Source organism: Salvelinus alpinus, chromosome 22 (assembly GCF_045679555.1).
Source record: "Salvelinus alpinus chromosome 22, SLU_Salpinus.1, whole genome shotgun sequence".
Taxonomy (NCBI): Eukaryota; Metazoa; Chordata; class Actinopteri; order Salmoniformes; family Salmonidae; genus Salvelinus; species Salvelinus alpinus.
In genome coordinates, this window is record NC_092107.1 from 28,960,758 (window position 1) to 28,977,884 (window position 17,127).

Below are 17,127 nucleotides of genomic sequence, written 5' to 3' on the forward strand. Positions count from 1 at the left end.
AAGCATGGAGGAGGTGGTGTTATGTTGTGGGGTGCTTTGCTGGTGACACTATCTGTGATTTATTTAGAATTCAAGGCACACTTAACCAGCATGGCTACCACAGCATTCTGCAGCGATACACCATTGTAACGCTCGTCGTTAGGTGGAAGAGTGTGGCTAAGAGTGTGGTCCCGTGTGGCTCAGTTGGTAGAGCATGGCGCTTGCAACGCCAGGGTTGTGGGTTCATTCCCCACGGGGGGACCAGGATAAATATGTATGAACTTTACAATTTGTAAGTCGCTCTGGATAAGAGCGTCTGCTAAATGACTTAAATGTAAATGTAAGAGAGGAGGACCAAAGCGCAGCGTGGTATGTTTCCATATTTATTGGAAACACTTAACACGAACAAAACAGAAAATGAAACTAACGACGCTACAGACCTGAACATGTGAACATACAGACAACGAAGAACGCAATGAACAGGAACAATCACCCACAAACAAACAGTGAGAACAGCCTACCTAAATATGGTTCCCAATCAGAGGAAACCTAAAACACCTGCCCCTGATTGAGAACCATATCAGGCTAGTTGACAACCCTAAACCAAACATAGAAACACATAACATAGAATGCCCACCCAGCTCACGTCCTGACCAACTAAACAAGACTAAACAAAGGAAATAAGGTCAGGAACGTGACAACCATCCCATCTGGTTTGGGCTTTGTGGGACTATCATTTGTTTTTCAACAGGACAATGACCCAATACACCTCCAGGCTGTGTATGTGCTATTTTACACCAGGGGCAGCCAGGGAAAGTTGCATCCCTCTCCCACACCCTCCCCTCAAACATTGCCCTCTCTCTCTGCCCCCATCCCTCAGCCCAGAGCACGACAAACAAGTTGTACATCACTCTGCCATACAACAACAAAGCTTTCCCAGGCTACAGCAGGGCACTGTGAAAGGAAGAGTTGCACCTGGGGATGCATGGTGGTGTGGACAAGTGGATGTGATTCCACTGTTTACTCATGTAAACCTGCTGCTAACGCTAGCTAGCTAGCCTCCTGGAGCTAAGAGATGAGACTGGTGAAAAATGGGATGGGCCGATAAAGATGTAGGAAATTACTTGAACAAACAGCCAGAGACTAGGGTTCAACCAGCATGTCAACGCCATATCAGACAGTTCTGTACAAAGATTTGGAGAAAGGGGAAGGCGGGTTTATTTGGATTCTGTGTGTGTTGTGTGTGCTCCAGCAGCAGAGTGAAGTGTGTGAGTAGCAGCTTCTGGCAACTACAGGAATCTACATTAGGTTAGTGAGAAGGAGAGGAGAGAAATCTACATTAGGTTAGTGAGAAGGAGAGGAATCTACATTAGGTTAGTTCTACATTAGGTTAGTGAGAATAAGAGGAGAGAAATCTACATTAGGTTAGTGAGAAGAAGAGGAGAGGAATCTACATTAGGTTAGTTCTACATTAGGTTAGTGAGAAGGAGATACATCTACATTAGGTTAGTTCTACATTAGGTTAGTTCTACATTAGGTTAGTGAGAAGGAGAGACATCTACATTAGGTTAGTGAGAAGGAGAGACATCTACATTAGGTTAGTTCTACATTAGGTTATTTCTACATTACGTTAGTGAGAAGGAGAGAAATCTACATTAGGTTAGTGAGAAGGAGAGAAATCTACATTAGGTTAGTGAGAAGGAGAGAAATCTACATTAGGTTAGTCAGAAGCAGCCCGAGTGCCTGTACTTCTCTGTGGACGTTCTCGCTGTCTGGGAGAATAAACAGATATAATGACGTCGCTGATGCAGCTCGGAAAACCTTGTCTTTAAAAATGGCACTCGCTCCTCCTCCTGCCATGTTTCACTTCTCTCTTCCCCCCATTCTTCCCTCCCAAGCTCCAAAACCCCAGACACCCATTGCGTAAAAAGAAACCCCTTCTTCCCTCTTCAAAGCTCCTTGGTCAACCTCTCACCGTCTCCTCTCTCCTGTGCCCTCTCATCCTCCTCTCGCAGGTCCTTCACCTCCTCCAGAGGGAAAAGAATGGGGGGGATGAGAAGAGGACAGGGGCTCTCTGTGATGCTTCATTCTCTCCACCTCTCTTGTCTTCACAAAGAGCCTGTCCTCTTACGTGAATACGTAGCTCCCCAAACTCTCCAAAAAACCTTCAAGTGTGTGTTGACCTCTGGCTGCATCTTGTAAGCTTTGAACTTGCATCTGAAGGAACAGCTAAAACCAGGGCTTTGACAGAGATGTTATGTACTGAATGTGAATAATCATCCACAGAAAGATGCAAATCAGCCACTGAACAGCCACCCTGCAGGTAGAGCATGGTTGGTAGTGATGGGGGGAAATCCATAGTTACATATCAGTATATTATTTTTGATGATATACTGTATCATATTGTTTTGACAATATCACAATATTATTTTTGTGCTAGTTTGCTGTACCTCCACCAAAACTCAAAGCTTGTTCTCCATATTCTTTTAAATAGAGAGCCAATTTGTTTTCATGACTCTCTCGTCACTCTGCAGCAGACATATGGTGAGCAATATTTTTGCAACATCAAATCGTAATAAATACACAGTATCGAATCGCAATACATATAGAATTGTGAGAATCAGGGAGAGGGGGTTCAGATGAACAGCCAGCCTGCAGGTAGAGGACCAGCATGGTTGTTGGGGGTGTAAGATTAACCCCAGATGTTAATATATTTCCTACCACTGCATTTCTGTGAGCGTCATACACTTTTTCAGACTACCGTCAAGGCCTCCTCCCTCCCACCTCAACCGCATGATGGCACAATGTGTCCTGGGACTACACTGGTGGCAGGAAACATGATCCCTTTTGGCTCGGACCCCACCACCATCCTCCAACCCATACACCCACATCCCCCATCACTCCACTACCCCTCCCTCCTCTCCCTATGCTGTCCCTACCGGCCCCAGGTCTGTAATCTAAACGTCAGTCGATAGACATGATTAAAACATCCTGCTCCACGCATTGCCTAGCCTGCAGGAGACACACACATGGGAGGGAGCGTCGAGTGACAAGGTCATCCAAATGTCAGCGTTTGCTTACAGTGATGGTGGGGGTGGGTGGTGGCCGTGTGCAGTGTGCATGCACACACACACGACACAGGGTAGGGAGATGGCAAGGAGGTATAAGAGTGGCATGGCTTGTGGGTTGATGGGAGGCAGGGGGCAAAGACACAGTGCTTGCTCTGCAGTTCCTGTTCCCTGCAGGATACCATCTGCCCAAATCAGACATGGAAGATGCACAGAACACACCCCCAATACCAATCAACCATTGGCTGGTTACTGGCTATGTCATTCCATTCACAGAGACCCGACCCACTTACACAAATCTGTCAAGCCTTAGTAATGAAGACATGAGCTCCAGAGGACTGTAGGATCACTCACTCACACACACACAGACACACACACACCAGGGCTGTCCCCGACAAGACAAATCTTGGTGACCGAAAGTAATCTGTTCTTTCAACCAATTGATTGGTCGTAATGTTTAAACGTGTATCTTTCCATATATAGACACACCATATGTGTTTTAATAAAATCAACTATATACGCATTGAGCTTGTCTGATACTTTAAGCTGACTGTTGAAATAAAACACAAGAGAGAGCCAGATATCTAGATAACCAGAAGAAAAAAAACTTCACCTGAACCAACCATTCTCCTCCCGCTCCTGCTGGCTTTCACAGATTCTGCCATTACTCTCCTGAAGTTGCCGGTAATAGGCTACATGAGGAGTCGGCAACCTTTCTCATGTGGAATGGCAATTTATTTCACCATTTCTACTGATCTGCGTGCTCGTTATGGTTTTCATATGCACATTTTCGTGGAACAGTTTCATTTATTCATAATAACGTCTTCATATCTCAAAATCATTGTCATGTGGTTAATCAAAATACTATCTAAATGAAAATGATACAAACCTAAAAAGTAACTTCTATTCCCATTGCCAACTATGTAAAAATAGCCTACACAAAGCCAACAAATTAAAACTGCAGCCTGCGGGTAGAAAATATCTTGATAAAAATAAATATCCTATAAATCAGATTGGCTAAGCATGGCTTGTCTGCAATGAACTTGAATCATTGTATCAACTATTAACTTGGGTCCAGCCAGAAGCTTGCGCTAGCGAACTTGTAGCATTGGATAAAATATTCATGGCCCTCAGAATTTCCCGCGCCAGTGAGCTTGGGACAGACACAGCTGTAGGCTACTTGCGAAAGGGATAAGAAGCAGTGCTTGACTTGGGCAGGAGCTCAACAGAGCTGAGTACAGACACCTCAAATGTTCTACTGTTTGAGCTAGTGTTCCTCTTAATTTTTATCATTATTTTTTGTGTATTTTGCCCCCTTTTTCTCCCCAATTTCGTGATATCCAATTGCGATCTTGTCTCATTTCTGCAACTCCCCAATGGGCTCGGGAGAGGCGAAGGTTGAGTCATGCGTCCAGCCTACCCGCGCTTCTTAACACCCGCCCGCTTAACCCGGAAGCCAGCCGCACCAATGTGTCGGAGGAAACACTGTTCAACTGACAACCAGAGTCAGCCTGCAGGTGCCCGGCCCGTCACAAGAAGTCGCTAGAATGCGATGAGCCCCCCCAGCCAAACCCTACCCTAACCCAGACGATGCTGGGTCAATTGTGCACCGCCCTATGGGTCTCCCGGTCGCGGCCGGTTGTGACACAGCCTACAGTGCCTTAGACCGCTGCGCCACCCTGAGCTCCTGATCCTCATACAGAATATTTTTTCAGTTTTTCTTAATTTTTACTATTTTCTACATTGTAGAATAATAGTGAAGACATCAAAACTATGAAATAACACATATGGAATAATGTAGTAACCAAAAAAGTGTTAAACAAATCAAAATAGATGTTATATTCTTCAAAGTAGCCACCCTTTGCCTTGATGACAGCTTTGCACACTCTAGGTATTCTCTCAACCAGCTTCATGAGGTAGTCCTACCTGGAATGCATTTCAATTAACAGGTGTGCCTTGTTAAAAGTTAATTTGTGGAATTTCTTTCCTTCTTAATGCGTTTGAGCCAATAAGTTGTGTTGTGACAAGGTAGGGTTGGTATACAGAAGATAGCCCTATTTGGTAAAAGACCAAGTCCGTATTATGGCAAGAACAGCTCAAATAAGCATCATTACTTTAAGACATGAAGGTCAGTCAATACGGAAAATTTAGAGTTGACTGCACCTCAGTTATTGCAGCCCAAATAAATGTTTCACAAAGTTCAAGTAACAGACACATCTCAACATCAACTGTTTAGAGGAGACTGCATGAATAAGGCCATTATGGTTGAATTGTTGCAAATAAACCACTATACTAAAGGACACCAATAAGAAGAAGAGACTTGCTTGGACCAAGAAACATGAGCAATGGACATTAGACTGGTGGAAATCTGTCCTTTGGTTTGATGAGATTTTTGGTTCCAACCGCCATGTCTTTGTGAGATGCAGAGTAGATGAACGGATGATCTCCGCATGTGTGGTTCCCACCGTAAATCACCTACAGTATCACCAGCAAAGCATTTCTACCACAGTATTCTGCAGCGATACGCCATCCGATCTGGTTTGCGTTTAGTGGGACTATCATTTGTTTTTCAACAGGACAATGACCCAACACACCTTCAGGCTGTGTAAGGGCTATTTGACCAAGAAGGAGTGTGATGGAGTGCGGCATCAGATGACCTGGCCTCCACAATCCCCTGACCTCAACCAAATTGAGATGGTTTGGGATGAGTTGGACCGCAGAGTGAAGGAAAAGCAGCCAACAAGTGCTCAGCATATGTGGGATCTCCAAGACTGTTGGAAAAGCATTCCAGGTGAAGCTGGTTGAGAGTATGCCAAGAGTGTAGAAAGCTGTCATCAAGGCAAAGGGTGCCTACTTCGAAGAATCTATTTTGATTTGTTTAACACTTTGTTACTACATGACTCAATATGTGTTATCTCATAGTTTTGATGTCTTCACTATTATTCTACAATGTAGAAAATAGTAAAAATAAAGAAACCCATCAATGAGTAGGTGTGTCTAAACTTTTGAATGGTACTATATATATATATATATACACATATATATATATATATATATATATATACACACATATACATATGTGTATATATATATTAATATATACGTATGTATATGTGTGTATATATGTGTGTGTATATATATGTGTGTATATGTGTGTATGTGTATATAAATATATGTGTATATATATATGTGTATATATGTGTGTATGTGTATATAAATATATATGTGTGTGTATATATATATATATATATATATATATAAATATATATACACACACATATATATGTATATATATATATATATATACATATACATATATATATACATATACATATATATATATACACACACACACACACAGGTTGGAGTCATTAAAACTTGTTTTCAACCACTCCACAAGTTTCTTGTAAACAAACTATAGTTTTGGCAAGTCGGTTAGGACATCTACTTTGTGCATGACACAAGTCATTTTTCCAACAACTGTTTACAGACAGATTATTTCACTTATAATTCACTGTATCACAATTCCAGTGGGTCAGAAGTTTACATACACTAAGTTGACTGTGCCTTTAAACAGCTTGGAAAATTCCAGAAAATTATGTCATGCTCTAGAAGATTCTGATAGGCTAATTGACATCATTTTAGTCAATTGGAGGTGTACCTGTAGATGTATTTCAAGGCCTACCTTCAAACTGAGTGCCTCTTTGCTTGACATCATGGGAAAATCAAAACAAATCAGCAAATCAGAAAAATTGTAGACCTCCACAATTCTGGTTCATCCTTGGGAGCCCAATTTCCAAACGCCTGAAGGTACCTCGTTCATCTGTACAAACAATAGTACGCAAGTATATACACCATGGGACCACGCAGCCGGCATACCGCTCAGAAAGGAGACGCGTTCTCTTAGAGATGAACATACTTTGGTGCGAAAAGTGCAAATCAATCCCAGAACAACAGCAAAGGACCTTGAAGATGCTGGAGGAAACAGGTACAAAAGTATATATCCACAGTAAAACGAGTCCTATATCGACATAACCTAAAATCCCAATCTGGCCCTCAACCATCACGGTCACCTAATAATCCCCAGTTTACAATTGGCTCATTCATCCCCCTCCTCTCCCCTGTAACTATTCCCCAGGTCGTTGCTGCAAATGAGAATGTGTTCTCAGTCAACTTACCTGGTAAAATAACGGATAAATAAAAAAATTAAATAAAAAAAACCTGAAAGGCCGCTCAGCAAGGAAGAAGCCACTGCTCTAAATCCGCCATGAAAAAGCCAGACTACGATTTGCAAATGCACATGGGGACAAATATCGTACTTTTTGGAGAAATGTCCTCTGGTCTGATGAAACAAAAATAGAATTGTTTGGCCATAATGACCATTGTTATGTTTGGAGGAAAAAGGGGGAGGCTTGCAAGCCAAAGAACACCATCCCAACCGTGAAGCACGGGGATGGCAACATCATGTTGTGGGGGTGCTTTGCTGGATGGTACACTTCACAAAATAGATGGCATCATGAGGACGGAAAATTATGTGGATATATTGAAGCAACATCTCAAGACATCAGTCAGGAAGTTAAAGCTTGGTCGCAAATGGGTCTTCGAAATGGACAATGACCCCAAGCATACTTCCAAAGTTGTGGCAAAATGGCTTAAGGACAACAAAGTCAAGGTATTGGAGTGGCCATCACAAAGCCCCGACCTCAATCCTGTAGAAAATTTCTGGGCAGAACTGACAAAGCGTGTGCGAGCAAGGAGGCCTACAAACCTGACTCAGTTACACCAGCTCTGTCAGGAGGAATGGGCCAAAATTCCCCCAACTTATTGTGGGAAGCTTGTAGAAGGCTACCCGAAATGTTTGACCCAAGTTGCACAATTTAAAGGCAATGCTACCAAATATTAATTCAGTGTTTGTAAACTTCTGACCCACTTGGAATGTGATGAAAGAAATAAAAGCTGAAATAAATCATTCTCTCCTATTATTCTGACATTTCACATTCTTAAAATAAAGTGGTGATCCTAACTGCCCTAAAACAGGGAATTTTTACTAGGATTAAATGTCAGGAATTGTGAAAAACTGAGTTTAAATGTATTTGGCTAAGGTGTATGTAAACTTCCGACTTCAACTGTACATACATACAGTTGCTACTGCTCGACTAACAAAATATTGGTCGAACAACAGCCTATCAACCAAACAATCCGGCGTTTAAACGAGATGGCCGCCTCGCTTCGCGTTCCTTGGAAAATATGCAGTATTTTGTTTTTTTATGTGTTATTTCTTACATCGGTACCCCAGGTAATCTTAGGTTTCATTACATACAGTCGGGAGGAACTACTGAATATACGATTAACGTCAACTCATCATCGTTCCTACCAGGAATATGACTTTCCCGAAACGGATCCAGTGTTTTGCCTTCCACCCAATACAATGGATCTGATCCCAGCCGGCGACCCTGTGCGACGCCGTAAAAGGGGCAAACGAGGCGGTCTCCTGGCCAGGCTTCGGAGACGGGCACATCGCGCTCCACTCCCTAGCATACTACTCGCCAATGTCCAGTCTCTTGACAATAAGGTTGATGAAATCCGAGCACGGGTAGCATTCCAGAGAGACATCAGGGATTGCAACGTGCTCTGCTTCACGGAAACATGGCTAACTCAAGAGACGCTAACGGAGTCGGTGCAGCCAGCTGGTTTCTTCATGCATCGCGCCGACAGAAACAAACATCTTTCTGGTAAGAAGAGGGGCGGGGGGGTATGCCTTATGATTAACGAGACGTGGTGTGATCATCATAACAACACACAGGAACTCAAGTCATTCTGTTCACCTGATCTAGAACTCCTCACAATAAAATGTCGACCGCATTATCTACCAAGGGAATTCTCTTCAATCATAATCACAGCCGTATATATTCCCCCCCAAGCAGACACATCGATGGCCCTGAACGAACTTTATCTGACTCTTTGTAAACTGGAAACCACACACCCTGAGGCTGCATTCATCGTAGCTGGGGATTTTAACAAGGCTAATCTAAAAACAAAACTCCCTAAATTCTATCAGCATATCGATTGTGCTACCAGGGCTGGAAAAACCCTAGATCATTGTTATACTAATTTCCGCGACGCATATAAGGCCCTCCCCCGCCCCCCTTTCGGAAAAGCTGACCACGACTCCATTTTGTTGATTCCAGCCTACAAACAGAAACTAAAACAACAAGCTCCCGCGCTCAGGTCTGTTCAACGCTGGTCCGACCAATCTGATTCCACGCTTCAAGACTGCTTCGATCACGCGGATTGGAATATGTTCCGCATTGCGTCCAACAACAATATTGACGAATATGCTGATTCGGTGAGCGAGTTCATTAGGAAGTGCATTGACGATGTCGTACCCACAGCAACGATTAAAACATTCCCAAACCAGAAACCGTGGATTGACGGCAGCATTCGCGTGAAACTGAAAGCGCGAACCACTGCTTTTAACCAGGGCAAGGTGACCGGAAGCATGACCGAATACAAACAGTGTAGCTATTCTCTCCGCAAGGCAATCAAACAGGCTAAGTCCCAGTACGGAGACAAAATCGAGTCGCAATTCAACAGCTCAGACACAAGAGGTATGTGGCAGGGTCTACAGTCAATCACGGATTACAAAAAGAAAACCAGCCCCGTCGCGGACCAGGATGTCTTGCTCCCAGACAGGCTAAACAACTTTTTTGCCCGCTTTGAGGACAATACAGTGCCACTGACACGGCCCCCTACCAAAACCTGCGGGCTCTCCTTCACTGCAGCCGAGGTGAGTAAAACATTTAAACGTGTTAATCCTCGCAAGGCTGCAGGCCCAGACGGCATTCCCAGCCGCGTCCTCAGAGCATGCGCAGACCAGCTGGCTGGTGTGTTTACGGACATATTCAATCAATCCTTATCCCAGTCTGCTGTTCCCACATGCTTCAAGAGGGCCACCATTGTTCCTGTTCCCAAGAAAGCTAAGGTAACTGAGCTAAACGACTACCGCCCCGTAGCACTCACTTCCGTCATCATGAAGTGCTTTGAGAGACTAGTCAAGGACCATATCACCTCCACCCTACCGGACACCCTAGACCCACTCCAATTTGCTTACCGACCCAATAGGTCCACAGACGACGCAATCGCAATCGCAACCACACTGCACACTGCCCTAACCCATCTGGACAAGAGGAATACCCATGTGAGAATGCTGTTCATCGATTACAGCTCAGCATTTAACACCATAGTACCCTCCAAACTCGTCATCAAGCTCGAGACCCTGGGTCTCGACCCCGCCCTGTGCAACTGGGTCCTGGACTTCCTGACGGGCCGCCCCCAGGTGGTGAGGGTAGGTAACAACATCTCCACCCCGCTGATCCTCAACACTGGGGCCCCACAAGGGTGCGTTCTGAGCCCTCTCCTGTACTCCCTGTTCACCCACGACTGCGTGGCCATGCACGCCTCCAACTCAATCATCAAGTTTGCGGATGACACTACAGTGGTAGGCTTGATTACCAACAACGACGAGACGGCCTACAGGGAGGAGGTGAGGGCCCTCGGAGTGTGGTGTCAGGAAAATAACCTCACACTCAACGTCAACAAAACAAAGGAGATGATTGTGGACTTCAGGAAACAGCAGAGGGAGCACCCCCCTATCCACATCGACGGGTCAGTAGTGGAGAAGGTGGAAAGTTTTAAGTTCCTCGGTGTACACATCACGGACAAACTGAATTGGTCCACCCACACAGACAGCGTCGTGAAGAAGGCGCAGCAGCGCCTCTTCAACCTCAGGAGGCTGAAGAAATTCGGCTTGTCACCAAAAGCACTCACAAACTTCTACAGATGCACAATCGAGAGCATCCTGTCGGGCTGTATCACCGCCTGGTACGGCAACTGCTCCGCCCACAACCGTAAGGCTCTCCAGAGGGTAGTGAGGTCTGCAGAACGCATCACCGGGGGCAAACTACCTGCCCTCCAGGACACCTACACCACCCGATGTCACAGGAAGGCCATAAAGATCATCAAGGACAACAACCACCCAAGCCACTGCCTGTTCACCCCGCTATCATCCAGAAGGCGAGGTCAGTACAGGTGCATCAAAGCAGGGACCGAGAGACTGAAAAACAGCTTCTATCTCAAGGCCATCAGACTGTTAAACAGCCACCACTAACATTTAGCGGCCGCTGCCAACATACTGACTCAACTCCAGCCACTTTAAAAATGGGAATTGATGGAAATTATGTAAAAATGTACCACTAGCCACTTTAAACAATGCCACTTAATATAATGTTACATACCCTACATTACCCATCTCATATGTATATGTATATACTGTACTCTATATCATCTACTGCATCTTGCCATCTTTATGTAATACATGTACCACTAGCCACTTTAAACTATGCCACTTTATGTTTACATACCCTACAGTACTCATCTCATATGTATATACCGTACTCTATACCATCTACTGCATCTTGCCTATGCCGTTCTGTACCACCACTCATTCATATATCTTTATGTACATATTCTTTATCCCTTTACACTTGTGTGTGTATAAGGTAGTAGTTGTGGAATTGTTAGGTTAGATTACTTGTTGGTTATTACTGCATTGTCGGAACTAGAAGCACAAGCATTTCGCTACACTCGCATTAACATCTGCTAACCATGTGTATGTGACTAATACAATTTGATTTGATTTGACAATCGACCAGTCGACTAATTGGGGTCAGCCCTAACAAACACACAAACAGCTGGATCTTTTCTCAGTAAGAGGTGAAACCTATGTTCTTCAAATAACTAGAGTTAATACAAAAGTCAATGAAACAAAGAGGTGGAACAAAACAACAACAAAACGCCATCTTGCTTTCCAAGAGGACCATTCATCACTGACTCCTGTAATTTGTAGGACTTCTGAAAACCTTGCTCAGGAGACTCATCTGCTGTCCTGCTCCAGTTAACATACGCCGCTCATCTGTGTCTCTACCTGTTTGTGTGGTCCTCTGAGGATGTGGGCCCTGGCCCCCTCACACGCCGTCCTCATGGCCTCCAGAGAGGGAGTTCCCAGCAGGTCCGTGATCAGATCCAGCTTCAACACAGAAGAACACCATGCAGCACATGTTACTGTACTTGAGACATGCATGCTCGAACGCACACACACAAACACACGCTATGGCACATATGCAGTAAAGGCAAAGTAGTTGAGAGAGGCAGGCTAAGTAAATGACTCCAGGGAGCTGTACTGTATGTATTGTGTGTGTACTGACTTATTGCTCCAGAATGCAATTTTGCAGTGTATTGTGAACACACAGTATCTGTGAACACATGTCATTTTAGACATGAGCCATTTGTGTCGATATCAGAAGTGAAAGGGAGTAGTGTGTACTGAGACATAAAACTGCATTCATCCCTCCCCAGCTAACTCAACATGTCATCTGTAATTTAGTTTTTTTTTACCCCTTTTTCTTCCCAATTTCGTGATATCAAATTGGCAGTTACAGTCTTGTCCAATCACTGCAACTCCAGTACGGACTCGAAAGACGACTAAATTCAGCCTGCAGGTGCCTGGCCCACCACAAGAAGTCGCTAGAGCGCAATGAGCCAAGTAAAGCTCCCCTGGCCAAACCCTTCCCTAACCCGGACGACACTGGGCCAATTGTGCGCCTCCTCATGGGTCTCCCGGTCGTGGTCGGCTGGGACACAGCCTGGGATCGAACCCAGGTCTGTAGTGACGCCTCTAGCAATGCGAAAACAGTGCCTTAGACCGCTGTGCCAATCGGGAGGCAACATGTAATCTCTGAAAGGGATGTAAACGAGGCAGGATCAGAGCCCAAGGTCTGGAGAGACACGGACACTAAAGGTTCAAGGAAACTCTGTTCTGTTTTCAAAAACAAACTTGATCTCTGAAAGCTCTGCTCAAGCTGAAAAAAACATTTCAGTGAAGTCAACAGACTAACACAACTAAGGATAGCGAATACCTTTTTATCTTATAAAATAAGCCCAGAAATGCTCTGCACTGAATACTAGATCAGCAAGTATTCCATGTCAGATCAACATGTCCCCAGTGTTTACAGTATTGGTTACCTGCTGGATGGGGCTTTGTGCCTGGAACAGGATGCGTCGGCCCAGTAGCTCGGCGAAGATGCATCCTATAGACCAAATATCGATGGCGTTGGAGTAATGGTGGCTGCCCATGAGGATCTCTGGCGCGCGGTAATACTGGGTCACCACCTCCTGAGTCATGTGACGAGACTCGTCCAGCTCCTCCACCCGCGCCAGCCCAAAGTCACAGATCTGGAGAGGGATGAAGGCAGAGAATATGTTCACATTAATACATCCATCAATACCAATATACAAATAGACTAGTCCTCCCAACCCAACCTAACCCAAGGTTTAGATGCATGCAGCTTCTTGTAAGATACACTATTTATTATTTGGCATCTTACTGTGACTGTTCTGAGTCAATTGTTACATAACTGAATGAGAACGTCGTCTGATACGTCTAAAGACATAAAAGAAAGGAGTACTTGGATCGTTCATAAACGGACTAACGAGCTGCTCCGAAATTCTTTCCCCCACAAACTCTTCAAGGGATGAGCAGCTTTTTCAGAAATGCATGGCACATCACTAATTATATTTTCCAATGAAAACACTCACTGAAGTTGATTACCAACCTCTTCTATGGTGTCCATACAGGAACACACTTCTGTCTCAGTCCCCCCCACCCTCACCTCCTCCAAAGAAAGCTTAGGACAGCACAGCTAAAAAAAACTATTTTTTCCCCAATTTCTTCTTGTTGCTGTTAGCTAAATATACATTCTGGTCAGAATGACAGGAAGTGAAGGATTGGGGAGCCACATTAGTGTCGCACTGCTACGGGTCACATTACTTCAGACGATTGCTCCCCACCAGCTTGTACACAACTGAATCAAACTGCTTGAGTAGCTGATGCTGCTGAGGGAGATGTTTGGAAGGGGATGTTTATCATCAGAAATTAAATGACCGCCTCTCTAAAATAATGGCAGACTTGATAGAGAAGGAACACAGCGATACCATGGGCAGACAGCACCCAATCATATGCAGGGAGCATCACAGAGGCAGGCAGGGATGGGTTTGTCTGAAAATAGCCCAGAATGTGTAGGGAAGGTTTTTGGGAAATTAGAATTAGGAGCTAAATTAGTAAATGTCTGCTGGAGACAATCTGTTCTCCAGAGTCAGCCAGAGAATCAATCTGTCCTCCACCCTCTCCTCACTTTCGCTCCCTCTCTCTCTCCCCCACCCGTGGACTAGCACCCCTCCCAGTTGTCTGTGAGGGAGGAGGGGGAGCTAAGGGTAGAATAAACCCAGGTAGGGCCTCCATTACTTGAACCCAGGATGAAGATTTAGGTGTCAGGAGCCCAGCATCGTGTACTGTAGAAATCCCACTGGGGCGTTAGACCCCCAGTAACACAGGCTACAGAGACTCAGGGCGCCAGATAGTGAGTGAGGGCAGGAGTCAGGAGTGTGTGTGTGTGTGTGTGTGCGCGCATTTCAGATACTGTACTTCCACAGAGCAGACTCCAACCCCAAGTTGACCTCATAAATATCATACTGTAGATCTCAGTTGAGTAATACATGTCATCATCACAGGAGGATGGAGATGTTAGATAGTAGAGAACAGTAGATCAACCTTAAGCACACAGTTGCTGTTGACCAGGAGGTTGCCAGGTTTGATGTCTCGATGTAGGATGCCAGCTGAGTGCAGGTACTTCAGTCCTACAGACAAAACACATGCCGGGAAGGATTCAGTTGAACGGTTTGATAACAGTTCCTTGTGTGAAGGTCCTACCCCGTTATTTATCATGACGATTCAAACTGATATGTGTGTGAATATCACGTTTTAATGTTTGCAATGTGATCTGGGAGTGTGTGAGCGTGTCGGAGAGGTCTTACCTCGGAGGATCTGATAGAGAAACACTTTGACGTGGTCTGAGCTGAGGGGCTGAGGTGACACGATGATCTTATGGAGGTCACTCTGCATCAGTTCTGTCACCACATAGCTGGACGAGGAGTGGTCAAGGAAAACAACACCACAAAGACTACACAGATATTCTGCAGAGAAGAGCTAGCTAGGTAGTGAAGAGGGGTTAATGGAAGTAAGTGGGAATGGGTCGAGGAAAGACTATTCACAGTGTCTGTTCTGTTACATCCTAACCTACATAAAATGTTGCCACCCTAAATGGATGTTACTGACAGAGGTTGTTCCAATTCCTCTGCATGTAGCAGCAGTACGGTATCGATCCATTGTCACAATGGGCTCCTGCTGTGAGTTTTAATAGACCTCTATGGTGGGGTCTCTATTTCCTTCTTTCTTTCTGCCTCTTTCACACTCTCCTGGGAAAGGCATTCAGGCAGCCCTGTTTTGCTCTCCCTCAGTCATTCTGGCAGGGTAGACACATAATACATTACATGTGGCATACCTGAACCACAGTGCATAGAAACCTCTCTCTGATAGAAACAACTTAATCCTGCCATCTAGCACTGTCAGCAGGCAGGCCAACTCCCAGAGCACACAGGCATCCCAGCCCAGCCCTGTCGTGTGTGTGTGTGTGTGAGAGAGAGAGTGAGAATGATTAGAGCTGAGTGTGCGACACTGCCTCATCGATCCTCCACAGCTCAGGGAGGGACTTCTAACAAAAGCGCGCACACACACACACACACTTCATCAATAAAGATGGAATGAAGCTACTTGTGGCATGAAATCAGAAGAGGAACAGAAAAGGCAGTGCACACACACCACACCAGGAAGGTTGAGGCTACATACCCGCTCGTACACACGCCTGAAACACACGCACACACACCACACCAGGAAGGTTGAGGCTACATACCCGCTCGTACACACGCCTGAAACACACGCACACACACCACACCAGGAAGGTTGAGGCTACATACCCGCTCGTACACACGCCTGAAACACACGCACACACACCACACCAGGAAGGTTGAGGCTACATACCCGCTCGTACACACGCCTGAAACACACGCACACACACCACACCAGGAAGGTTGAGGCTACATACCCGCTCGTACACACGCCTGAAACACACGCACACACAGCCACAGCCAGTTGGAGAAGGCTGAGTACACTGGGTGCCTTGTGCTCCGTTGGGTCCTCGCCTCCCTGCAGACCCATGTCAGCTGCTCAACAACTCCCACTCTTTTTACAGCCATTTTTTTGTTAGCTGACGCCAAATGGCGACAGCTAGACCTCCTGGGGTCTGACACATAACGAAAAATACATAACAAGAAAAAAACACTTTACAATTTACATACATTTTAAAACAATAACATAGACATTACAGACATACACAATTTCAGTGCATTCGGTAAGTATTCAGAGCCCTTCCCTTTTTCCACATTGTTACGATAGACTTTTCCTAAAATGGAAAAATATAAAATGTTCCTCAGCAATCTTCACACAATGCCCCATAATAACAAAGCAAAAACTGTTCTTTAGAAAATGTAGCAAATGTATTAAAAATAAAAAACTGAAATACCGTATTTACATAAGTATTCAAATAATAATTGAGCTCAGGTGCATCCTGTTTCCATTGATCATCCTTGATGTTTCTACAACTTGGAGTCCACCTGCGGTACATTCAATTGATTGGACATGATTTGGAAAGGCACACACCTGTCTATATAAAAAGGTCCCACAGTTGACAGTGCATGTCAGAACAAAAACCAAGTCATGAGGTAGAAGGAATTGTCCGTAGAGCTCCGAGACAGGATTGTGTCGAGGCACGGATCTGGGGAAGGGTACCAAAAGATTTCTGCAGCATTGAAGGTCCCCAAGAACACAGTGGCCTCCATCCATCTTAAATGGAAGTTTGGAACCAACAAGACTCTTCCTAGAGCTGGCCGCCCGGCCAGACTAAGCAATCAAGGGAGAAGGGCCTTGGTCAGGGAGGTGACCAAGAACCCGATGGTCACTTTGACAGAGCTCCAGAGTTCCTCTGGGGAGATGGGAGAAGGACAACCATCTCTGCAGCACTCCACCAATCAGGCCTTTATGGTAGAGTGCCAGACGTATGCCACTCTTCAG

General features: G+C 45.0%; 1 protein-coding gene across 1 annotated transcript in view; it reads right to left on the bottom strand.

Moving 5' to 3' along the window:
• Nucleotides 1-17,127, bottom strand: part of nlk2 (nemo-like kinase, type 2) — an 84,074-nt gene that overhangs the window by 14,705 nt on the left and 52,242 nt on the right. Inside the window, exons 4-7 of the mRNA XM_071359822.1 lie at nucleotides 14,976-15,082; nucleotides 14,713-14,798; nucleotides 13,128-13,337; nucleotides 12,031-12,132 (exon numbers count right to left, since the gene is read on the bottom strand). Of these exons, the coding sequence (XP_071215923.1) occupies nucleotides 12,031-12,132; nucleotides 13,128-13,337; nucleotides 14,713-14,798; nucleotides 14,976-15,082 (505 nt within the window). The remainder of the gene's footprint in view (nucleotides 1-12,030; nucleotides 12,133-13,127; nucleotides 13,338-14,712; nucleotides 14,799-14,975; nucleotides 15,083-17,127) is intronic.